Raw genomic sequence first — 23,820 nt, 5'->3', positions numbered from 1 at the left:
TCCGAGCGCGCGCTCGCCCAGAAGCTCGCACCCCGTCCCCCCCCCCATTCCTCCATTTTTTCTGCTCTCCCTCCCCCTTCGGGCTCAGCTCCGACAATGACGCGATGACCCTGAGCCCCGCTTCCTCGCTTAGGCTCTGGATCAGCCGCCGTGACCGGTCTGCTATCCATTTCGCGGTCCGGAGCCTGGCGCACTCACGCTGTCGTCGAACGAGCCAGGTGCTTCTCGCGAAAACGTTCATGGGAAGAGGCGGGCAGGCAACCTTACCCGCCTTCTGATTCGCCACATTCGTACGGGCCAGCGCCAACGCTCCCCGATGTTCTCATATTCGGCCGGAAACGGTCCAGAGCGCTTCCGACTGCAGGGCGCGCACCGGCTTGGATTCCTGTCCCCTTGCCGATCTATATACGGGGCATACCACTTGGTTTCTTCCTCTCTCTCTCTCAACGAAACCCTACGAACAGCATGTGGTCGCGTTTCGGCAAACAAGCTCCCAGCTGTTGGCGGCGAAAGTTTAATGGATCTTCTCCCATGCGCGGAGTCTGAAAGAGTGACGATGCGCGCCCCTCTCCTCTGGGCCCCCCAGTGCCATGCCGAGAACATCTGTCGACAGTCTACTGGACGTTCCTCGGAGAATCGGGCACGTCGCTGAGGATGAAGTCAAGTCTCGGCATGGTGCCAGTCGCATCTCGCCGAACGGTGGTGCTGGGGGGTGCGTGTCACTTATCCGCGCAGAGCTTACCGTGTCGGCCGTCGTATACTGCATCTCTTGGAGTCTGCTTGCCATACCGGGCCGGGAAGTCCTCATGCATGCCGTCTAGACAGTGCATGTATGTCCGTCAAAATTGCCTGAGGCCACGCTTACGGCAATCATGGTCCGGTCGTCTGAAGAGAAGACCGGAGGATGCTCAACGGTGAAGCGAAGGCGGGCCGGGCCTTCGCGATAAGATGTTTCTTCCTCCGAGCATGCCTTACGGCCCAGGTTCTCATGATCAAATGCCACAAGTCACCGTATAGGTGCAAAGCGCGAGGCACAGAAGTGTGTCGTCAGTACATCCTGATCATCTCTGTACGATAGGTCACGCATTCCCGATTCACATGTCCTCTTTATATAGCCTTGACTGCCTTGGGAAGGGATCTGGCCAACGTCGTCCCTGACCCGTACAAGGTTCGCGAATGGCTCGGATTAGACAACCTTGAAGCGCTCATTTCAGTCGGCACTTGGCCATGGCCGATTACGAGAGCGACAGGCTCTGGGGCCGAACACATACGCTCTCGTTCATGAAGAGGATCTGAGAAAATAGTTTCCCCAAAGGAACAAAGGCAAGTAACGGGAGAAGCAGCAACTCCACGTTGTTTCGATTATTACCATTCCACGATGGGGCTGATATGCCATATACTGAATGCAAGGCTCCTAGGAATGGCAATGGACACGAATAGTCGCCCGATAGATGCGGAAAGAGGCGTAAGACAATGATGGCATCCGCAGATCTGCACTCATGTTTCGTCAATCTCGTAGTGGACGCTAGGTATAGCCCATGCTTGACGTTCGGTGTCGCGCTCAGACCTTGCGCGCAAGACGAGCGTCCAGATCGGCGTTGTTGTGAAAGGTCAGGGGTCGGATGAACGAGCATCAATGGATCATGAACGCTCAAGCTCCTGTGAAATGTCACGAATCTTCCCCTGGCTTGGTTCTGGGAACAAAATAGTGAGTCTTCATCACCTTGATGTCACGACCCGCCCTTGACCATTGTCTGAGGTTTGCGATTGACTGCCAGGATCGGGCAAGGTACCGAGACGCTAGGTACATTCTCATCAAAGCAACGTTATCAGCATCACTGCTGTTCCGCAGGTATACGGACGACACCGCGTGGGAGGGCCTTCGGACGGGTCGTAACCGCGTTCAGAACAACTGACATCGCCTTCGCGATAGGGTCCACGACGGTTCAAGGAGACTGGTGTGTGGAATTCAAACGATGATGGCCTCATGATGCAACGCTGACACCACAGTGACCTACGAGCGCGAGAGCGCATGTTACCGGCAAGGAAAAGGCTCTGAGCACCTGATGCATCATTCCTCCAAGCGCTATACATGTTTCAATAGGTAGACAAGGCAACAAATCCGCGGAATGCTCCAGGCTGTACAACAAAGTTATACTACTGTAAGTCCAGCTTGAAGCGTAAGTGGAACTGAAAGTACTGAACTTTCGATGGTGTACAGTCCTGGTAGAAGGAAGGGCAGTTCCGACAACTGACATTCTGACATATCTCTGCAGTTCTTTCGAACACCGAACTGCGTACTTGAATTGCTCTCTTCGCGCAGCATGTGTCGAGAGGGGGTTCGCGTTCTGAACGCCATTGCGCTGGAGCGGTGCAATGTCTTGGCCTACTGGCATGAGATACACGGCAGAAGCAACTCTGCCGCGCCACTGACCTCGGGACATTGTCGCATGGATTATTCGGTATGGGCACATACACGCTCTTGCCGCAACATATTCAGATCAACATGCGTTGCGCTGGTCGAGCGGTGGCCTGGCTTTTGGGTTCGTTGCACCCTGTCTTCGCAGAGATTACGGACGTATTTCTCATTGGAGGTTGCAGTAGGAGCTATTCCAGGGTATACGCGCCTGCCTCTTATGAGAGCTGGATACTTTCCTACGCGCTGATCGAAGCTCGGCGATGCGATGAGACCTCGTTTATCTCAATAGCGGCCGAATGCAGCCCATCGCGCGTGAGTTTCGTTCTGCAGAGTTATGACTGAGCCTGTCTTGACCCCTCTGATGCGACGGCTTTTTATACCTTTCATCTCCACGTTGATCATTGACCGAATACGGTCATATGAGCTGATCATTTCCTTGTGTGACGTCGGAGTATGCTGAAGTTCAATTCAAACCGACGTAAAGACCCGCGCCGTCATCCAGCGCTTAGTAGTGAGCGACGTCCACTATGACAGTGTAATCGTTCGTCCTGTATAGCAAACAGAGATCAGCCTACCACAACAAGCCATAATCTCTGACTTTTTGGTCATGGGGAAACGAACGCGGCCGTGATGGTCATGCGGCCTTCGCACCGGGGGCATGGCGAGAAAATATAACTCAACAGTGTTTCGAATTACCCGCCCTCGGACTCATACTCGCACCATGGGCGTACGTTGCCGTCGTTGGATTGGACTCCTTGCTGCGCCTGCCCGCTGCCCCGATGTCGGGGAACCTGCACAAAGCAGCACACGCTAACGTACCTTTGCAACGGAGCGTTCCTCAGCCCTGCCCTCTGAGGCACAGCAGGGAGATGCGGCGGGGAGATCCTACGCGAGATCGTGCAACTGTATCTACTGAGACGTGACGTGCGTAATTACGGCCGGGGCTCGATGCTGTCGACGGGAAACTGCGGTCCTACTTCGATTTCTCCGCTGCGGTCTTGACTTGCTTTCCGTGTCTACGCAGGTACCGGCGTGCACTCGGAACGCCGAACTAGTTGATCGGGCCCGGCCTTCATCAGTATCGAGGAGTATAGAGACATGGGCCACAAACTTACGCGTAGGGTCGGATATAAGCTAAGAAGGAAAACGCCGACCGCCCACGCCCATTTTACCTCGGTCGGGAACGGCTCAGGGAACTGACCCTGACTCCACTTGATAATAACAAGCAGCTCGGTGATGACCATCGCGAGCAGCATCCACACGTGCTGCCCCATTCTCACCGCTTTCCTATGAAATCGCGACAGATGCACGATATATCATCCCGCCAAGAAGCATGACGGAAGTTGAGTGTGACCTACCGAGGGTTATTGATATACTGGTATAATTCTCGGGTGGCCGGCAAAGCGGCAAGAAATATACCGGCAAGGCGGCCGATGACCATCGGGTGGTCCGGCTCCATCCAAAGCAGCGTCTTCCGAAGGTGTCAGTCGATGAGATGCCGTACTCAGATCATCGCTGACACACCTTGAGATAGAACGGATTGAGTTCCGCTGCCAGAAAAACGCCCAACAACATGACGACCGTCGCATAGTGCAGGAAATCGTGGGTCCCTTCCCATTTGAAGGCAGTCCAATCATGAGGGGAGAACTGTTTGATGATGCGCCTAGACTTCGCGCGGAAACCGCGTGTCTCTCGAAGGCCCCGCCATTCATAGTGCTGCGAGGATACTGTCAGACAGAGGTTCAATATGGGCGCCACATAAACGCCACATATTCAACGCTGCGAACGTCGTGTTACCTTGACCTCGAAAAACTGACATGTTTTCATGCCCAACCATGTACCGAACCAGTTGCATATCAGGACGTCCAGGATCCACTGCGACTTCGTGAGCACATGCAACACGGCTCCGCGATAAACTTACGTGGTCCCACCAACACTGCGAATAGTTACATGCATCGTCAAACCCGAAAGGTGACTGGAACTTCGGCTGAAGAACAATACCTCATTGAAATTTGGGAGCTGATGCTGCAAACTGTACTCGGCAAACTCGAAGGCTATACTTAGGATCTGAACAAAAAGGGTCAGTACTCATACCAAGACACAAGGTGCGCCCACAAACCCAGCAAAACCAGTAATCCCGTAGAATCATCGCTTTCCCGAACCATCCCAGAGAATGCGCCAGACAGAATATGTCGATGGCATTCTGCAACATATTGCGATGAGGCTTCTGTCATGATCGAATGCAGCGGGACGTACCCAAATGTTGGTCCAGGTAAACGCGCAGTCCTCTCCGTATGATTTTTCGGGCAGAGGTTTCCCAAGGGATGGATCTATGTATGTCATCATGTGTCGCGCCGAATCGAGGTCTTGAAATAAAAGAAACACTAGCGCAAGCTCGTATAGGACGTTGATGCCGAGAACCATGCGCCAGAATGCGGGGTGCGGTCGGATGAAGGGACCGTCGCGGAACTGGACCATGGAGAAAAGTAGAAAGGAAGCACCTGCGGCATATGCTCCACTGAGCATCTGATGAGTCCATAAACAAGTCTGGATCCTATCATAGACGCACACACGACGCTTATCGCGGCCTTCAGCCAAGACATCTTCGGTCATGGCGACATATGCGAGCGCGGCGAGGCCAAAGCCTAGAACGGTCAAAGTGATAGGCTTGTAGAAAAACCTGAAGAATGTAAGAGACAGCTAATCGCGAGGGCACACAGAAGACGCACTCGACGCTCGTGTCGTGTTTCTCTTGAAACGGTGTTATGCGAGTGTACGGTTCACGGCGGTCAGCCTAGGAGCGCGCGGTGAGTGGAGCGTTCAATACGCCGTTGGGCATCCGAAGCTGCTTACATCGTACCCTGTTGATGACGGTCGTTTCAGTCTATTCAGAGCTACGTTCCGAGAACGCCGTAATGTGCTCACATCGTACAGGCGTCTGCAACCCTGGCTGCGGTTCCGTCTCTGAAGGCGAGAGATACAACTCCTGTTCCTGATCCGGCGTAACTACTGGGGGACTGTCCGAATCGGACTGCATATCGTTGTCAGCGAACAAGCAAGAATACCTCTGCGCGAGTAGTGGTCGTGGTTCATACTGGCGGAACGAAAAAGCGTCATAGCGGGCATGTCCACGTGTAGTGGCGATGCGTCTGCTGGCGGTTCTCGACTCGCCGACGGTCATGATCATTGCGTTTGCACCAGCGCTAGCTTTTGTCCGTCTACCAGAGTTCTTGCATACTGTTGCTCTGCGATGGTTGATCTCGGCTTCATCCTCGCTAGCACTGGGCACGCGCGACTCTCCTTGCGGATCACCTGACGAGGAATAAACTCGGGAAGGATAGAACCAACTGGGTCAATCCCATGATATTCGGACCTTCGCTGGGACGTTGATTGGGCTATAGTATGCAATTTCGGAAGCTCTTTGCGACAGACGGTGCCATTGGCAGGCCGGCTTACCAGCTTGTTAACCATGGGTGGAGGGCTGATGACCGGGTCGAACAATCTTCCGAGATACACCTCCAACTCATAGATTGCCACTCTCGCTCGAACTTCTACTGATCGGGAGAGATAATTCAGAATGCGTTAATACGCACGGCGGCCCCCGCAGTGACCTTTGACCCTCTCATGGACTTCCATCTTTATGTGGTGGTCGTCAGACGCTGCATGTCATCGGCGGATGCTATTCTACAAGTTGTTCGCCTGACAGTGAAGCGATCAAGGAAGATAACTTCTCCCGGTAGCGGCGCCAGACGGCCCGCTAACTACACTCTAGTGATCAGGATCGGAGGCAAATGTGCAATCCTCCGCCCATAAAAGCACAACGTGCGCTGCAGTCGAAAATTTGCGTCTGGCTGACTTTCCGGAGCATCTCAAGCTTGCATCATGGCTCGAGCGACCTGGATCCGCCTTGCAATTTTATGCTCTTCTGTGACCGGCGCCTTGGCTGTCGGCACTGCGCTCGGCTTTGGTTCTGCAACCGTAGGAGGCGGATCTGCCTCGCCGGCGACCCCGACATCCAACGCTCAGCTGATATCGTGGCTGTCTGACAGCACACAGCGAGTCATCGTACTCGACAAGGTGTTTGACTTCACGGATTACTGTAAGAGGTCACGCGCTGGGATTTGGACGCTTTTCACCGTTGTATGCGTAGACGGCACGGCAAGCGGCAAGATCTGCAAACCCTGGACTTGCTCCCCCAACCCGCAGGTAGCCATCGACGAGAATGACTGGTGCGAGAACTACGAGCCGAGTGCTGCGACGGGCACGGCCACGTGGTACGTCAGCGGCTCATCGCAGACATACTCCCTCGCTGTCGGGAGCAAGAAGACCCTTCTAGGCAAGGGGTCCGCTGGAGGAATGTACGTCCTGTCTTCAACGCACTTCATGAAGTTCCTCTCAGCCTTGCTGTTAGCAAGGGAATAGGTCTGTTGATCAAGAACGCGGACAACGTCATCATACAGAACCTCCGCATTTCCGACATCAAGTGAGCAGTATGAGATCGTTGTTCGGAATGCGCACTCATGTGTTGTACGCAGTGCACAATTTGTTTGGGGAGGAGACGCTATCTCGATTATTGGATCCACCCACGTCTGTAAGTTTCTGCGAAGCTGGACCGGCATCTCCCTTTAATCGACCTGCAGGGATTGACCACAATTACATACAAAACGTCGGTCGGCAGATGGTTGTCACCGGATACGACCCGGCAAAAGACGTCACGATCAGTAACAACGTCTTCGACGGGCGTGCGACGTATTCCGCTTTGTGCGACGGTATGGATTTTCCTACGGTGAAGCTCGTATGTCTTGGTGGCTAAAAACAGCGTGTCTGTAGGATACCACTACTGGCTCGCGTTGTTTACCGGTGAGCTTGAGTCCGTCGTATATCCGGTTGACGGGTTCCTGACAGGAATGGCGTAGGAACGTCGGACACGATCACATTCAACCAGGTTCGTTTGACAAGCCGTGGTATGTACTCATCTCAGAGATCGGGCTGAGTTCTCTTCCAGAACCATATCTACTACACGAGCGGACGTGGTCCCCACATAGGTGCGTTTCACGGCTTCAAACGTTGTTCCTTGTGTTGATAACCAATGCGAAGGTGGTACCAGCGGGTACACGCAATATGTCCATGTCGTCAACAGTATGCATAGTCTTACGTCATATTGCTCTACGTGTATTGACGCCCTAATCACAGACTATTACGACACGCTCGATGGACATGCTCTTGATTCCGAAGTTGGTGCCATAGCATTAGTGGAAGGTAGGTTTCGTCTCGTATACGAGCGCCGAATTATGCCTGATCCGTACATTTCATCATGCAGGCAATTACTTCAAGGGGTAAGCTTTGAAGTTGACAACCCCTTCCTCCGCGAATTAATGTAACCATTGCGCTTCGTCGTGACAGAGTGACCACCCCAGTAGGTTTCCGCCAACTCATACCAATATCCGCTCATGGTGCTTCCTATTAAGTCGCTCACCGGTGGAACGGGCAGCGAGTATTTCATGCAAACTTCAAGCGACGCGAGCACATGCCAGAGCTCGCTTGGGCGTACTTGCCAAGTCAATACGCTCCTCAACTCTGGATCGGTTTCACGTCTCAACAACGCCGTGCTCAGCGCGCTTGCATCCCGTACGTTGCAGGCTAGTTCACGTTGTGATGCAGGAATACATGTCGTTTGTTTTTTCCTCCAGAAACAGCTGTGACGAGTTATGCGCCGCTGACTGGTAAGTAGGTTATATATTCGTGATCTTGATTTCATCATTCATACGCTGAATCATAATTTCTAGCTGCTGCCGCTGGTATGTTTCCGTTGCCCAGGCCCTTCACCTTATTGCTTACTGGTCGCATATGCAGCCGCATACGTTCAGGCTTCCGCGGGTGTTGGCATCGTCAATTGATGAAGGAAGGAGGCGCATCTGGCAATATAATACACCTGTCCCTGTTTTGTGCTTGGGTGCTGTTGTTATGGAACGTATTGCATTGTCCGAGATTGTCCAGGAATGTTCTGGTGCGCGTGAGCCACGTGACGTCACAGCACTTCAGATCCTCTTTCGGTGTCGGGCGCGATTGTTCAGCAGCTCCCTCTTGAACGATACCCACCACCACGAACGACGATCGCCAGCGTCCGCCGGTCCTATGGATGGCAATAATCGGCGCCATCAGTCCTTTAGCTTGTTTCGCAGCGGTTTGAACACGAATCGATTCCCGAACCCTTCCGTATCCCAGATCCTGCGGAGTCTGTTCGGAGGCAACAGCCAGCCGAACAGCACGAGTCGTGGACGCTCAGTTGTTGCAGAGACGCCACTTCCAGGTACCCCCGATACATCACAGTCGCATATGTCGGACTCGGACGACACCGTCATGCCACCGCCTCGTACCTCCTCGGCGGTGCCACAGGATGCATCGTTGCCAGCGCACGTAGCGCCACAACAAGCGCGCCGCGATCCCAATAATGACTCGATGCCCAGCCTGCACACAATCTCGGACAGCACCGATGGCGAAGATTCCGACCAGTCGGATGTCGATATGGAAGATATGCTTCAACCACGCTTGGGCGATGATGGGAGCGACCTAGTTGGCGAGGACAATGATGACATGCCTCCGCTGGAACCCATAACCCGCAGAGCAGGTGAACGACGACCAAGATCCGAAGAGGACGACGAGGCGAGCCCTCAGCGACCCTCTCGCCGGCCCCGAGTGGAGGTTGAGGAGGAGCAGACAGAGTCCGCCGCCCCATCCCATACATCGCAACATGTACCTCCTCGCACCCACTTCCATCCGCTCCCGCCGCCAGCTGCGGGTGACCGTCCCACTGGTCCACCCGCCAACGGTGTCGCCATCACCATCGACCCCGTGACGGGTGTTTGGGTCGTTCCTCTTGGTGGCCCGCCAAATGCCCGCCAGCCATTCCGCCCGCCGCCTGGGTTCTTCCAAGGACAAGGCCAGAACACGCCAGGCACAAATTCCGAAGGACCTGCTCCGCCTGAAGGCGGCGCGCCTCCTTTCCCCAACTTTGCTGACCTGTTTAGCGGGTTGGACTTTGATCCCGCAACGCTCATCAGCATGTTCGAGGACTACAACAAAGAGGATCCCGAGCGCGCGAAGAGGCTCGTGGACGGTCTAGAGGTTGTCCCGGTCGGCCTTGTGAAACGCATGGAGCATCTCAGCGTCGAACATTCTCACGAGAACTCGCAAGACGAGGCTCCGGGCTGTGCTATCTGCTGGGATAGCCTTCTGGAACCTGAGGGCGGGGGTTTTGACGCTCAGGCTCAAGATCAGCCCGCAGATGCCGCAGGGCCCTCCCCGTCCTCTTCTTCCAAGGCGGAGAAGGCAAACGAGAAAGAGTACCCCAAGATCGTCTCTCTTCCTTGCGCTCATGTTTTCCATGCCTCTTGCCTCATCCCTTGGTTCTCGCGGCCGCGCCAGACCACCTGCCCAACATGCCGATTTAACATTGACCCCGAAAATCTTACCTATCGTCCTCCACAACCGCGATCACGACCATTTCGGACAGGTCCCACGCCTACAGGCACAACTTCCCAACGGCAAGTACTTGTCAGGGAGCCGACACCATTGCCCGACTTCAGCACTGCAACACAAGTCCCTCTGCCTCCCTCTCCTCAACCACAGCCAACCGATATACCCCTACCCAGTTCCCGACCTTCCTCTCCGCAAGCCGTCCCGCAGGGTCAGACGCCACGGGCGGCTGAAGCTCAACGAGGACCACACACACAACCACAGCAGCAGCCCGGTATCCATGAACCTCTATTGCCTCCGCGACCTGCGCCCTTCCGCCACTTCCACCACGCCCATGCCAATGTACCCCCAGACGGCGCCGGTCCCGGCGGCCCCCCTACCATCAACATTGATTTGATCTTTGAGCTACCGGTACCCGGGCAAGAGGGCGCGCCTGGCGGGCCTCCTCCCGAACTGATGGGCGGAGTTGCGGCGCAGGCCACCATCCGGCTCATACAGGAATTCTTCGAGCGAATAGGGGCTCCCAACCTGCATGCTCCGAGACAAGGCGATGGCCCAGCGAACGCAGGCGCTGGTGAAGGTCGGGCTCCGGGTCCGCTGCCCAGGATGCCGTTCACGTTCGGGACCGGCCCGTTCTCGCGCCATCATGCACAGGGCCCACGGAGGGAGCCGAAGGAGTGGACATTGCCGCCCGCACCCGGGTTGACCGTGCGTCAGCGTGTAGAAAAGCGCGAGCGCGAGCTTGGCCTGCGGTGCTCGGACCCTACATGCGGCGTCGGCCCGTCGGACGAGGATCCGTACCCTGTGCAGACGGGCCCGATCTTGAAAGAGATCGTGGTGAGGTCTGCGGACGGTGGGACGACAGGCGGGTGTGGACACAAGTTCCACCCGGCGTGCTTGGTTACGGCTGAAAGGGTGGCGGGATGGGATGGAGAGCGGAAGGACGATGCGCAGGGCGCCGATGGAGATGTGGACGTTTGCTGTCCCGCGTGTAGGGCGATTGGAGTGGTCAGTCGAGCCGAGTGGGACGAAGGCGTGAAGGCGCTCGCGTGAGCGGGTGCGCGCCGCAGTGGTTGCTCCGGGGTGTGCCTCGTCGGTTAGTGCTCGTATAGATGTCCGACATGTTGATGCTGACGAATTCACAGTCGTTATTTTATCCTCTTCAGTCGTCTCGCTCTCCTCGTTTGCGTCATGCTAATTTTTCTGGTTCGGGCGTGGTCCCTTCTTAATTGTATAGACCATGGTCGCAGTCTCGGTTCGAACAATCGCAAAGTCGCGTGTCTTGTACCCAAATGTGTAGTTGTACGGAAGTACATGCGTTACGTGGACGAACGTAGCCAGGAAAGGAGCAGGCTCAGGCCCAATCCGCCAGCGCGATCCTGCACCGCATCCCTCCGCATCCTGGCACCTCATATCGTCGACCTTAGCAGAACCAAGCATCCCATCGTCGTGCACGTCGGTCTCGATATGTGGCATGTCCGGCTCGGTCGTGGAAGCCGTCCGCCTCACTTGCGCAGACGACGCTGATGTGGGTCATCGGTGGTCGAGGACCGGTTTTTGTTTGGCCCGCCCGTGGTCATTTTCTCGTCAGCGTCGGTAATGATGGACGTGCAAGCCCCAGGCAGGCTCAGAGGCGGCTGTCTCCCTCTCGTTCATGGCCCTTAGAAGCTCCGCAGAGATCGTCATACCGCCTCCACCGGTGACGCGCCCCCACTTGACTCTCTCGCGTGCTTGTGCACTCTCGGAGTATCCCAAGCGAGCCCCCAGTTCATCCGTCCTCTCTGGGGATGCTCACCACCATGTCACCGAGCGGATCGCAGAACAAAGATCAGCCGGAGGATAAAGGTCTGCGCCGTCTCACCTACCGTTCCCCCATACACCACCCCGATGTTGAACCCCTATATCATAGTCATTGCCGACACGGGGCGTTCACACGAACCCACGACCACCACAACATCAAACACAACTCGCGCGACATATTGGACCAGCTCGCCATTGCCGACGCCGACCACTTCCACGCGATCGTCGTCCACACCTACCCACTCTTCAAGCAGCCATGCACATGATTTTGGCTACCCCACGCCGTCCGCACCAGCGGCTATGCCTTCTCTGATGCCTCGCATCCAAGGTTGGAACTCATTCACATGGTCCGTTTCCGCGCTTACCGGGACGTCGCAGGAGATTGGTCAGGGTGGATATCGGACTCGCAGCACGAGGCTCAGATGGACGCGATCATCGCTGCCGCGCGACAGAGGCGAGAGAACGAGAAATCCCGGCAGGTCCGTGTTCTCCTCTGCGGCAGCTTGCTTCTGTATGTGTCCAGTCCACCATGTACCGCATCTAGCACAATGTCAGCTCGCGACTGACGTTATTTTCTTAGGGCGGCAGCCGCGGCTATGGCTACTGATCCCCGCGTACAAGCTGCTCTCAACCTCGTGGCGAGCATATTCATTCGATGAATGACTTCTATCTCACCTCACTCATCCCCTGGAACGCTACACCCTCATTGCCGACGTGGTGCACATAATATGCGTTTTTTGATTTCAGGATATATATATGGAGGTGGATCGGATGAGTCTTCGATCGCATTATTCCCGGTGATAGTTTACCGTTGTACACGTACAATGCTTAAGGTTAATCCTACTATTAACGTATTATCTATCCGCCTCGGTGTGCAGGTCGAGAGTGAGCGTGGGTATATCGAGTTTCGGACCGGTCTTTCCGCATCGTCGTTGCGTATACGTGCATGTCTCAATCTCGCACTATCGTCCTCGACAACGGTGCCTCGACGCTCAAGGTTGGGTTCGCAGACGAAACGGAGGCTCCAAAGTAAGGGCTCAGGCGCAATTACAGTACACTCTGATCTTATCGCGCGCCCAGAATAATACCGAATGCAATCATCCGTTCCAAAGGCGATAAGGAGACCTACTTCGGCCATGAAATAGAACGGTGCACGAATTTTGCGAGCTTGAACTATCGCATCCCGTTTCAGAAAGTGTGTGGACACTCTGTCCAGAGCGGCCGATGTAGGTGCTGACTGGCATACCCAGGGCTTGCTGACGGACTGGGACGCGCAGAAGGCGATATGGGATGGCATCTTTTCTCCCGGACTGCTGAACGTATGCTCTCTGGCCTTACCTACGGCTCCCTGACTACATTGCTGACCTACGCAAGGACAGGTAGACACGAGCGCTCATTCGATCCTCGTAACCGAGCCTTACTTCAACCTACCGAACATCCAGGACGTATACGATCAGATGATATTCGAGGAATACGAGTTTGAATCGTATATGCGGTGTTCGCGTGCGTATTACGCTCTTCTAAGGCCAGCGATACAGAGTATTCATGCCGTATACCGTCACGCTTAGCCGCGTCACTGATACCCTACGGCACGATGTTCAAGAGTCCGGAATACCCGCACGCCCCGGAGTGTATGATAATCGTGGACGCGGGCTTCAGCTTCACGCACGTCGTACCGCTCATGAATGGATCTGTGGTTTGGAATGCCGTTCAGAGGTGCGTCGCTACTTTGGCGTGCGCATCCTCTCACGCCGGCACATGTTCCAACCTCCCCGATTACCATATGCTGACTATACGGATTGCATTGCACAGAATAGACGTGGGCGGCAAACTCCTCACGAACCATCTCAAAGAGCTCGTCTCCTTCAGGCAGTGGAACATGATGGACGAGACATGGATCGTGAACGAAATAAAAGAGGCATGTTGTTACGTTTCCGACGATTATCATCGTGACCTCGAGACTTGTCGGTAAGTCGTCGTTTGTCTGTCTATTCGGCGCAGTTCCTTCCAGATTCTTCCCGTTTTCCCTGCGTTTTTTTGGGCGGTGAATCTGGAGCGCATGAATCTCGTTGTCAGCGCCCCCGCTTTACCTCCGCCAGTGCCATAAACACCACCTATATTTCCGTTCAATATGTTCATTCATCGATCTGCACCCGATCTGGAGTCCCTGCTTTCTGAATCCCTTATATTCTATTTTGAGAACACCACAAAAATGGATGTTTCTTCGCATTATGTTCGCATACTCGGGTGTTCACGTAGCCGTACTGGCTTTGGCCCTAGCCTCTTGTTTCCTTGCCTGCTGCGACTCATTCTGACAGCTTTGGACTACCGCAGGGTAGATCCGAAGAAAAACCCTATATTGCAAGAATATATCCTCCCAGACTTTAGCTCCGCAGTCACTCGTCATGGGCGTATCCGCGAAGGTCCAACTCAAGACCGACCCAAGGATGACGACCTCGGTGACGCGATGAAGGGAAGGGATCACCAAAGGAACCGAGAGCAACTTCTCCTCATGGGAAACGAACGCTTCGCCGTTCCGGAACTCCTTTTCCGACCCGACGATGTCGGTGCGTTAACAAAACATCGCCGCGCACTTCTTGCCTCGCCTGTGATGCACGCGCTCGTCGAAGTTTCGCGCTTAAATCATGTTACCGCTGTCCTCTCCTCCATCGATCTTCGCTTGCATGTGGAGCCCGTGGCGGATCGACTGACGGGACTACTTTGACAGGCCTCGACCAACTCGGTTTGCCCCGCGCCATCGCTCGGTCAATCTCGCTTCTGCCCGAGGACGTGCGCGGGATGTTTTGGGCGAATGTTGGTCTCGTCGGTGGAAGCACGCTCTTCCCCGGCCTGCAGCAAAGGCTGTACGTTTTGTTTATGTCGCGCTTTGATTGTTTCAAGCTCTTTCCGCATTTGCCATCACCCGCTGCTGCCGTCACCACCTCTCACCCCTGGCCCTTCAGCCATGTCATACTTAGCATTCTTCTCCTGACACTGTTGCATCAACTGGTTCCGCTGTAGCATGGGTTTCCTTCATATCCCGAACGTTCGCCTTCGTCCCGAAGTTTTTCCCCAATCTCGCTATTTTCCTTTCCAGTCACGATACGTTAGCTCACGGAGTTTTCCACATCTAGGACTAGGGAGCTCAGGGCTCTCGCCCCTCCCGAGTGCGAGGTGATGGTTCACACCTGCGAACGGTCAGTCCATATCTGGATCCTCGAACCTTTAGAGTTCATCTCCCATTGGCTCGGCTTCATCCTCCTCCCCTTTTCCTCCCAACGCATGTCTGTCATTGTGGACATGCAAACCTCGTGTGCGCGCGCCCCCTTGTCTGGAGCTATATCCACCCCCTTCCCTGGCAGTGAGTGCCCAGCGCTCGGTCCGCGCTCGGGCCCTTTTGCGCAATGTCTCCTAATCTTGGCTTTCTCGGCGCGGCATTCTATTTCCTTCCCGTCGGTGCTCGATCATCGCGGGAGACGGATCTCATTCATTTCGGCCGTTGTTCCCTTTCACGCCCTTCGCTGTCGAACCTTCGTTGCGCCACTAGCGTCCCCCGTCGTTTTGGAGAGCCGGACATGGATATCGCTCACGCGACGTATTTTTAGCCCCATCACAGAGGCGTTCCATGCCGGACGCGCGCTCGCAAGTTCGCCTGGCGTCTTTGGACAGGCTGGCAACGCGATAGCTGTAACACGCGCGGAGTATGCCGAAGGCGGGAGCAGCGCGTGTCGGAGAAAATTCCAGCGCTGGGATTGGCGTAAGAACTGGGACGAACGGGAGGCGGGTAAGGTGAGGGCAGGAAAGGGTAAAGCAAGGTTGAGGGACGAAAGCCCCCCGTCAGATCTTGCGGGCCGGGCACTCAAGAGGAAGGCTAGTCGTGGTGGCCGTCGGAGAGGAGGCGCAAAGTGATCACAAAAAAAACTGCAGTATGTAACCCGTATTCAGTCATGCAAGTTATCGACTACAGAATCATAAGCTGCTCAATCTATGATAAAGATACGTGCGCGGAGCTCCTCCACCTCTTGTTCAAATTGATTTAAGGTCAAACTGGGGTTTCCACATCTGATGTCGCCCCAAGCCTACTTCCGAGTCAATTTTGCGGCCTCCCGGAGTTAGCGAACTCTCACCTCTACCGGGATGGCTTCTGCTGGGTGCCCTTGGTAACCCGATAAGGTACCGAGTCCGTCGTCTACACGCAGCCAGTCATCCACATTCAAGTTGAAGTGGAGGGAAGACGGACGCCTTTCTTCGACGCTTAGCCACACGCCTCCTGTCAGCAGCTGGGTGCATCCGGCCCAGGGAAACATGACCTGTGGTTCAAGCGCCTCTTGCCCTGCGTGCGGTGTAATCAACCCAGTTGGCTCAATCGGCATCCATCCAACGTTTGCTCCTGGTGCACCCTGGCTCACGGGGAGAACGTATATCGCTAGGCAGGACTTTTCGTCAATCTCCAGAGATGATGTCTGCTTCTCTCGGATTACAAGGCCGACGTAACGTCCTCGTGCGGTTGCGGTCCGGAACTCGTCTATGGCGAGCAGTTCGGGGTCCGATTGACTGTACTGCGCGGCAATACGATCGACGTCGAGTGCAAAGGCGATATAGGAGCCGACGAGGGTACTTGCGGCGTCCACAAAGGAGCGTTCGGGTGCGTTTGCATCGCCATGCCCGGACGATGAGCTGATTGGCGTTGCGAAGGACATGCGATCGGCAGTAAAGCACCTAGGGCTCAGCTGAGCGTCAGGTGCGTTCGAAGTTGTAGTCAGATGAAGGTTGAGGGGCGAGGGAGACATTCCGTATGAGTTCAAGGTGTCATAGGTCTTATATTTCCGGACATGGCCACTGCGTAGTCCGCAATCGGCTTAGACCGCCTTCATTGTTCTTCTGTGCCAGGGGAAAGCAAATGGTCATCAACATTGCATTGTGTAAACTTCCAGTAAGACATGAGATGCGTGAAATTCCAACAAAACGACAATGCAAAACAATGAATCAAGGTATTTAGGTGGCCCGGTGGACTGGATCTCTTTACGAGCTCGCATGTGTCTGCGCGGCGTTGCTTTGTGCAATGGCTACAACCTCCATCAACAGAGTCTGTTGATCGATAGACAAAGAGGTGGTACAGGCCTGATACATCGCAGGATTTTTGTTTTGCATGGCTATGTGCCACGGTCAGACATATGATACTAGGTCAGGGTAAGGAAACGCACTTGTCAATGCTTGCTGGAAGACGATGTATGGGTCGATCTGATCCAACGGGCTTAAGTAGCCCAGTTCTTCCTCTATATCAGATTCCTCCGACGATACGGATTCTTCTGCGTCATCATCCAGTTTATCGCTCCGCTCTCGTAGGCGAGCGCTCTGTGCAGCTGCCTGTCAATTGCGAGATTGTCATGATCTGACTGATCACAGACCTCTTGGGCCAGCATCTCCAGATACGCCGTGTCCTCATCCAAGACATCCTCTGCGGGGTTGAAACCGATTAAACCACAATTGATCACAGTTGAACGAGTTGACGAACCATCGTCCTCGTTCAGGTTCAAAACCCTGCCATCGTCGTCATCGTCGTCGTCATCATCACCGAAGGCTTCCTCGAGTGCCTTCCGCGCTGAACGACGATGTGAGAAAGTATGAACGAATGCTTTTGCTGCAAGCTCGAAAACAGCTTACCCGCGATCGCTTTTGGGAGATCTTGGAAGATTTTCAAAGCGCCGGCGACGATGCCAGCCCATCCAGCTTGCAGTGGTCGTGGAATTGCAGAGGCTTCCACTTCCATTAGGGCGCACAGAGCGGCAATGCTCAACTTCTTGTCGTGGACGCGAGGAAGCTTGCTGCTGTCCTTGATAATCGCGAACCATTTGTCGAAGAACACCCGAGACGCGCCTACGCTATGCGATTCCATGAGATGCAATGCAGCCGATGGGTTGTAGAGCACGGCATTGATCAAGACCTCGAGGTTGGCGAGTCGAAACGCATTGGTCTCAGCACTATCCATGTGGTCCAAAGCTGTCGCTACGATCTTGGGAAACGCCTGAAGAACAGTCTAAGCCCCCATTACGAGATTGTCAATGTGGTCCAGTAATACCTCGTCTACGTATCCGCGCAAGTTGAGGAGCATGGATTCAGCCAATTTGCAGCCGTTCACACGGTCGTTCTCTCCAAGCTGCTCGCTAGCCATGGCAGTCACGTAGATATCAAGGGCCATATCCTTATAGTCAGAACGAGCCTTGAAGACCTCCGGGCCGTACGATATGAAGTTGTCCAGAGCGGGCAGCATCTCTATGACATTGTCAGAACGAGCCGCCTGTTCAGCAGACCACTACGGACCATCCAAGAAATCGATGGCATCCGACTTGAACAACTTGTACGTGAGCTCGAAAACTTGCCACATGGCCGGCGCAATGGAATGGAGCTTGAAAGTGAGAGCATCGACGAGATCGTACACATTGTCGAAGAGGTCTGACATGCCATATTAGTCAATGACGACGGCCCAATCATAAGCTGGACCGCAGTACCGAGGAACTTGTTCTCGAGCGTAAAAACGACAATGGGTATGACGGCCTCCTGCACTTGCGCGAGGATCTCTGGAGAAGAATCAATAGAGCTGATAACCTACTGGCAATCAGTTTCACGAACACAATAGTTTACAAGATCCTGACGTACAGTCCCGATGGTCTTCGCGACGCCCATCGCTGCGTAAGTCTTATCGTCATCTGTGTCGCTCTCCATTATGTTGTCAAGATCCACGTTCTGACCACCTGCTTCATCCGAGGCCATAGCTTCACGCACGAGGCGCAGGTAGGAATCGCACTGACAGAACGATGAGTGTTGGATCTTGAGCGCACAAGTCATACGCACAAGGCGTGCTGCAAGCTGTGCAGCCACGGGAACGAGCTCATCCTGAAAGTAATCAACCATCGTCTCCATGCAGCTGTTCAGAATGTCCAGGTCTGTCTCGTCGGCCATTTTGAGGAGGTCTGGAAATTGTCTTTCAGCGGCATCCGTGGAAGGCTTTGAACGACCTACCCTGTATAACCTTGCCAACCTGAGGTGAGACGGCCTCCCGAACTAAGCACAAGTTTCAGTTAATAACAGACGATTTGATTATTGACCCCTCATCGTCACACACCCTTTTCGTGCCTCTTCACCATTTCTGTCAGAGCGAGTGCAGCCTGCACTTTGACTGGAAGTTCAGGGTCGTCGAGAGCGGTCGCCACCGCTTTCAGATGGGAGGAGATATTCTGCATAACGTTCAGAAGCCCCTTCCGATAAAGCTGCGCTCGTTTAGCCGACCTGTTCGTTGGCCCAGTCCATCCTGGACTTCTCTACGGTTCCAAGCACTTCACATGCCTTTCAAACACAAGTTAGAACACGCGAATTAAGATAAGAAGCTAACGTACAATTGCCCTCATGTATCCGTCGCTGCTCGAGAACTCTGGAAGAACATGTTGCAGCATAAATGACTCCATATTGGTCTTCACTTCGGGGTGCGACATAATGAACGGCCCCAACGCGGCCACCATGTTCAATGCACCAAATCTTTGCGGGCTCGCCGGATTTCTGCCCATATGTCCATCAGTCTTTATCCGTTTCCACCCTCCTGCCACTTACGATCGCAGAACGGAATATATGAACGTCAGGATGCTTTCGAAGGTTGCCTTAGTGCGGCTGGACGCGAGCGCGAACAAGAAGGTCGTTGCAGCCGAAACCGGGGTGGTGTAGGTCTCATACTCGTCTACGAGAGCAACGATGAGCTGAGCACAATTTGGAAAGCACCATGACTGACCGACCGAAACCCGGATGTAGTCCACAGGATCTGTGTCCCACAGTTCCTGTTTGCTTGAGTTGAAGCACAGCAGAGGGAAGACGAAGGAAGAGACTAGAGTTTCAAAGTGGGGCTTAAGAAGAACCCATGTTGACTTGGGCTTGACGCTGTGTTATGAATGAATTAGTTCACCGGGACGTCGAGTATATGTCACGGAACGGACCATTCGGTGAAGAACGAGAAAATTTGGTACTGGCACTTGCTCGATAACCATGCCTGTCCAGCTACGTAGAGCTCTACCTGATGGAGGTAAACCTTGAATATTTCGGGGGCAAATACAGTGATGAAATGCTCGGCAAAGGCACCGTAATCCTTGCGCATGACCGTCGGCAATTGAGATGGGTTACCATAACTATGCTGCGGTCAATGACGGAAAGATCGCAAGTATGACATGGCTTACCGGTGGAAAAGGCGACCAAGAATTCCATACGCCCACTTCTTGGCCTTCCACCATTCACTCTTTTCTCGCTCCTCCTCATCCTCCGGGACGGCGTCCTTCGGAATCTGCAAGTTGACGACCTGGAAGAGTAATCTTCCCCATGGCACGAGGCTTTCTGCGCTTTGCTGATGCGCGGTAAGCTGTACCATAGTGCTGGTCTTATAAGTCTTCAGAATCAGATGCAACATGAAGGGAATCTCCTTCTCGACACCAGGAGGCGGCGAATTGAGCATCTGATTAGCGATAGAGACCAACGTGGGAAACAGGTTGGCCACGATATCAGGAAGAATCTTGCTATCCTGTCGGAATCTGGAATGCCGGCTTCATATCCATCGACATGAGAGGATATCGGGTGCCGCACATACCGGAATGCTCGTACGACCTCCAGAGATGCTATGCATCCGGCCGCGACATCCTGAATGTTACTGCTGATGAGAAGGGCCTTGACCTGATCCAAGAGGCCAGGCCAGTTGTCTGGGAAATCGCGTGCCACGGCATTCTTAAACGTATCAGCGAGTTGTACGGTCACACTCCGGGAAGGAGATGCAGCAAGCAAGCGTAAAATGCTTGCTTTCAGTGCATCCTTGTCGGATGGATGGATCGGCGTTTGATCGGGACGTGGGCGGGTGACGGCGGGATCGACGGTGTAGGATGTGTAGACGCGATTCTTGAGATATACTGAGCACGCTTGACGCGTCGCACTACAACCACAGACAATCAGAACACCGCATGATCCGATTTGACATTTGTTCTGAACCAGAACGCGTCGCACGCACAGCTCAACGTTTTCCTCGGCGATTATCTGGAGAAGCGCAGTGAGCATGCCCTCCTGTACCCCCACCTGTCCAATGCCAGATGATGTCAACTAAGATGTATGCATAGGCGTTGCCAACGTACTTTCCGGATCTCAAGCTCTGCGGCCTTTCGAACATTGGGATCGGGATTATAGGTCGTAGCGAATAGGCTGGATAACGTATGGAGATCCATCTGCATCCGTCTTGACTTGATATAACGATCAAACGCCGGGAGACAAACGACGCTTACGATGGGAGGATACGAGTAGAGCCGGCTCGTCTACGATGAGTAAGGAACAAGTTGGTGATGAGGATGAACAATGGAATTCAACCACTGAAATTTTGGAAGACGCGTTACACCAACTTTCATTAGACGCGCTGCACGTGTTCGTACATGTCACCAAACATTCGGACCATGTACGTGATGAACTCTGTTTTCAACATTTGCACATAATCATCGATTGTGCGCTCAACATTGCGATCATAAGGATTACGAGAACGGATGCCATGTACACAATAACAGCTAAATGGAGGATGAGAGGAGATATCGCCAAAGCCCAAATATGACGTTCATGCAAAACCCAAAAACCAGACTCATCTGCATGCGCTTTCTGAAAAAGAAACGTTGTCCATTAGATAGATCGGCGATATGCGAGCCATGACAACGCACGAAAATATTGCACTCCGAGGGGCTGGTTGCTCTGATCCGTCTTCCCAAAATACCGCGGGCCGTGCCTCGCTGAAGAAGAAGAAAGGAAGAAGCGGGAAGAAGAAACCCATGACAGCGCCAGTAACTATCGCTGTTGGGGAATAATCGGATAGAGCTGCGCTTCCACCTGTATCCATAGAATCTATCCACTGCTCTTCTAGTACACGTGCACGCTCTTCATCTAAGGGACGTGGATATAGCGAACTAAGCCCAAGACGAAAGTTGCTGGTATTGAACCTACAATCGTCATCGTTCTCGAACCCAGAATCGAGATAATTGTCTGTAGATTGGCTATGAAACTGCCTTCGTATGCTCTGTATGTCTGATTCCGAAAAGCCCGCGGCGGCCAAACGGTCGAAGCCCCTCAACGGCTTGATTTGTGCGGTCTAGTCGATATTGGTATGTTAAGTTGTCAGGGGCCAGGCATCCCCAACTTACCTGCGTATCCTTTTCTTGATCTTCCTCTCCCTCGCTCAATACAGGTCCAATGGAGCAATGAACCCAAGTGGTCGGAGCAGAGAACGGAGAATCATCTGAAGTCGGCTCGTTGGAGGTTTCTGTGTGGTGTCTGCTCTCTGTCGAAGATAACCAATTATGGACTGGTGTCGTATCTGGAAGTAGGCGTCCCTGATGGATAAGGCGCAGCCTGCGGCCTCGGAGGTGTGGCTTAGCATCACGTATCTGAGAAGAAGCTTAGTTCACAACCTTGACGATATCCGTGAGTAGAAACAGACCTTGAGCTTCACATCATGCACAGTCTCCTGCTCAGTCGCCTCGAGACGGAGGTCGGGGTCCCCTTCGGTGAAGCGCACAACCAGCGTGCACGGTGACGATGCACGCTCTTTCGCCGCATCTGGCTCTATGGCTTTCTGCTTCCCCTTAGCTTTGGCGCTGAGCATGGCAGACAAGCAGTTTCATGTTCAGGAGAGAGCCGTTCACAAAGTTGCACCTCTGACTTGGCCTGGCACAGCAGGACAAAGTACGATGTATCACATGACTCTGACTCCCGGGCGATTGCGATTGCTTCCAGCTGCCTCAAGGCTGAGCGCTGAGGCCTCGTTTACTGTGTGATGTTACTTCTGTCCTCGAACTATTCAGCGCCAGGGTACATAAGACAAGAAGGATACTGCACGGTTTTTTGGGACTATATTCCGTGCGGACCTGTCTGATGGCTCGGATCGCCGTGATCCAGTATGCACCCAAGGTGGGCCACCGCGTCTTTCGACCTCATTAAGAACTACATGTTCTTCTGCTTAGATAGGGCATGTATCCGAAAACATATCCAGAGCCACCGCATTGTGCGCAGATCTTGAACCAGGTTCGGTAGATCTGGTTTGCCTACCCGAAGTAAGCGCAGAACATTTGGATGCTATCCAATATCCTCAATATCTATATAGATGGTCTTTTCTGGATATGTCTTCCGGGATGCATCCCACATAGCCCCTTACTTGGAGACGCCTCGGAAAGGACCGACATCCGTGTTCTGCTCCCTCCTAGCCGACCGACTTCGATGCTATGTGTTGGCGGGCTATCCAGAGAAGATAGATCCTGCCGAACGCCCGAAAATGCGTCCCTGGACTATCGGATACAATAGCGCAGTTCTTTACGGGCCCGGGGGGATATTTGTGGGAAACTATCGCAAGACGAACCTGTATGATACAGATATGTCATGGGCAGAACCCGGTTCGTCCTGCTTCCACTCCAAAATGTTGACTAACCTAAGGCAAGACCGGTCTGGCTAGGTGCTGGATTCGCCACTTTCAACCTGCCCGCACCCCTCGGACGACTGTCGTTGGGGATATGCATGGATCTTAATGCCCAACCACCTGCGGTCTGGACCCTAGAAGAGGGCCCCTACGAATTGGCCGAACATTGCCTTTCGACGAGGAGTCGCGTGTTGGTGGTATTGAATGCTTGGCTAGACTCCCTCGAAGATGAGGATGCTGAAACGGACTGGAGTACCCTGAACTACTGGGCGGCACGCTTACGCCCACTGTGGAGGAATCGCGGATCAGTGTTGGCGCAGGCCGTGACCCCGTCCCAGCCTCATGCTGAACATGTGACTGTCATCATTTGCAATCGAAGTGGCAAGGAGAGTGGTATGTAACACTGGATATCGGAATATCTAGAGGCGTTAACGGAGACCCTATGTATCAGGCATCAAATTCGCTGGGTCCTCCGCGCTGTTTCAGATGCATCCGGGAGTTGGGAAGCCCCGCCTGGTGGACGCCATGAGTCGGCGGGAGGAAGGAATACGCGTCTGGGATACATAGCATGGTTCACAACTGTCCCAGGGTATAAACTAGATTGTACATCTGATGGTGATAACCTGTAGTAGACAGCCACAGATAGATTAATCACCAA

The 23,820-nt window shown here is 53.9% G+C and overlaps 9 protein-coding genes across 9 annotated transcripts; 4 read left to right on the top strand and 5 right to left on the bottom strand.

The window, feature by feature from the left end:
- Positions 1-1,476: 1,476 nt before the first annotated feature.
- PUNSTDRAFT_50036 (uncharacterized protein) lies at positions 1,477-2,445 on the bottom strand (the record flags this gene model as incomplete). Its single annotated transcript, XM_007380314.1, has 4 exons — positions 1,477-1,708; positions 1,760-1,958; positions 2,011-2,162; positions 2,222-2,445. Coding segments are annotated over 2 exons (229 nt in total), but the record flags the coding sequence as incomplete, so codon positions are not given.
- Positions 2,446-3,219: 774 nt separating this feature from the next.
- PUNSTDRAFT_141403 (PSS-domain-containing protein) lies at positions 3,220-5,890 on the bottom strand (the record flags this gene model as incomplete). Its single annotated transcript, XM_007380313.1, has 14 exons — positions 3,220-3,470; positions 3,535-3,706; positions 3,778-3,890; positions 3,944-4,135; positions 4,217-4,294; positions 4,341-4,355; positions 4,421-4,486; positions 4,539-4,622; positions 4,676-4,937; positions 4,989-5,099; positions 5,149-5,213; positions 5,273-5,280; positions 5,345-5,450; positions 5,876-5,890. 14 exons carry the CDS (start codon positions 5,888-5,890, stop codon positions 3,393-3,395), a joined length of 1,365 nt encoding a protein of 454 aa, XP_007380375.1. The 3' UTR covers positions 3,220-3,392.
- A 411-nt stretch (positions 5,891-6,301) lies between these two features.
- PUNSTDRAFT_131044 (putative pectin lyase D) lies at positions 6,302-8,316 on the top strand (the record flags this gene model as incomplete). Its single annotated transcript, XM_007380312.1, has 16 exons — positions 6,302-6,518; positions 6,570-6,777; positions 6,831-6,902; positions 6,955-7,010; positions 7,060-7,188; positions 7,250-7,279; positions 7,336-7,364; positions 7,425-7,464; positions 7,517-7,558; positions 7,613-7,678; positions 7,740-7,755; positions 7,823-7,835; positions 7,888-8,047; positions 8,110-8,142; positions 8,206-8,217; positions 8,273-8,316. The coding sequence occupies 16 exons, from the start codon at positions 6,302-6,304 to the stop codon at positions 8,314-8,316; spliced, it is 1,167 nt and encodes a 388-aa protein (XP_007380374.1).
- A 198-nt stretch (positions 8,317-8,514) lies between these two features.
- PUNSTDRAFT_50034 (uncharacterized protein) lies at positions 8,515-12,481 on the top strand. The gene is made up of 4 exons (XM_007380311.1): positions 8,515-10,991; positions 11,041-12,023; positions 12,074-12,206; positions 12,276-12,481. The coding sequence occupies exon 1, from the start codon at positions 8,756-8,758 to the stop codon at positions 10,946-10,948; it is 2,193 nt and encodes a 730-aa protein (XP_007380373.1). The 5' UTR covers positions 8,515-8,755; the 3' UTR covers positions 10,949-10,991; positions 11,041-12,023; positions 12,074-12,206; positions 12,276-12,481.
- A 160-nt stretch (positions 12,482-12,641) lies between these two features.
- PUNSTDRAFT_111207 (actin-like protein ARP6) lies at positions 12,642-15,604 on the top strand (the record flags this gene model as incomplete). The annotated part of the gene is made up of 11 exons (XM_007380310.1): positions 12,642-12,724; positions 12,776-12,890; positions 12,946-13,014; positions 13,075-13,198; positions 13,264-13,411; positions 13,508-13,663; positions 14,030-14,262; positions 14,424-14,559; positions 14,830-14,892; positions 15,301-15,452; positions 15,537-15,604. 11 exons carry the CDS (start codon positions 12,642-12,644, stop codon positions 15,602-15,604), a joined length of 1,347 nt encoding a protein of 448 aa, XP_007380372.1.
- Positions 15,605-15,675: 71 nt separating this feature from the next.
- Positions 15,676-16,485, bottom strand: PUNSTDRAFT_131040 (uncharacterized protein; the record flags this gene model as incomplete). Its single annotated transcript, XM_007380309.1, has 2 exons — positions 15,676-15,774; positions 15,823-16,485. The coding sequence occupies 2 exons, from the start codon at positions 16,483-16,485 to the stop codon at positions 15,676-15,678; spliced, it is 762 nt and encodes a 253-aa protein (XP_007380371.1).
- A 137-nt stretch (positions 16,486-16,622) lies between these two features.
- Positions 16,623-20,940, bottom strand: PUNSTDRAFT_82196 (ARM repeat-containing protein; the record flags this gene model as incomplete). The annotated part of the gene is made up of 21 exons (XM_007380308.1): positions 16,623-16,848; positions 16,900-17,050; positions 17,104-17,153; positions 17,211-17,297; positions 17,360-17,720; positions 17,775-17,968; positions 18,017-18,148; positions 18,205-18,301; positions 18,353-18,499; positions 18,548-18,666; positions 18,716-18,757; positions 18,819-18,930; positions 18,983-19,039; positions 19,090-19,249; positions 19,301-19,424; positions 19,476-19,621; positions 19,678-19,866; positions 19,915-20,262; positions 20,319-20,654; positions 20,730-20,794; positions 20,851-20,940. The coding sequence occupies 21 exons, from the start codon at positions 20,938-20,940 to the stop codon at positions 16,718-16,720; spliced, it is 3,138 nt and encodes a 1,045-aa protein (XP_007380370.1). The 3' UTR covers positions 16,623-16,717.
- Positions 20,941-21,341: 401 nt separating this feature from the next.
- PUNSTDRAFT_60294 (uncharacterized protein) lies at positions 21,342-22,355 on the bottom strand (the record flags this gene model as incomplete). Its single annotated transcript, XM_007380307.1, has 4 exons — positions 21,342-21,637; positions 21,698-21,842; positions 21,895-22,137; positions 22,212-22,355. The coding sequence occupies 4 exons, from the start codon at positions 22,353-22,355 to the stop codon at positions 21,342-21,344; spliced, it is 828 nt and encodes a 275-aa protein (XP_007380369.1).
- Positions 22,356-22,624: 269 nt separating this feature from the next.
- PUNSTDRAFT_60327 (carbon-nitrogen hydrolase) lies at positions 22,625-23,729 on the top strand (the record flags this gene model as incomplete). Its single annotated transcript, XM_007380306.1, has 5 exons — positions 22,625-22,660; positions 22,714-22,803; positions 22,854-23,139; positions 23,199-23,555; positions 23,614-23,729. 5 exons carry the CDS (start codon positions 22,625-22,627, stop codon positions 23,727-23,729), a joined length of 885 nt encoding a protein of 294 aa, XP_007380368.1.
- Positions 23,730-23,820: the final 91 nt, after the last annotated feature.

The sequence above is a fragment of the Punctularia strigosozonata genome (assembly GCF_000264995.1).
Source record: "Punctularia strigosozonata HHB-11173 SS5 unplaced genomic scaffold PUNSTscaffold_2, whole genome shotgun sequence".
NCBI classification, from domain to species: Eukaryota; Fungi; Basidiomycota; class Agaricomycetes; order Corticiales; family Punctulariaceae; genus Punctularia; species Punctularia strigosozonata.
This window is presented reverse-complemented; position numbering and strand designations above follow the sequence as displayed.

What these genes read in the sequence shown, in the direction of transcription:
- PUNSTDRAFT_50034 (XM_007380311.1), top strand. Translation starts at nt 8,756, where the DNA reads ATGTCGGACTCGGACGACACCGTCATGCCACCGCCTCGTACCTCCTCG.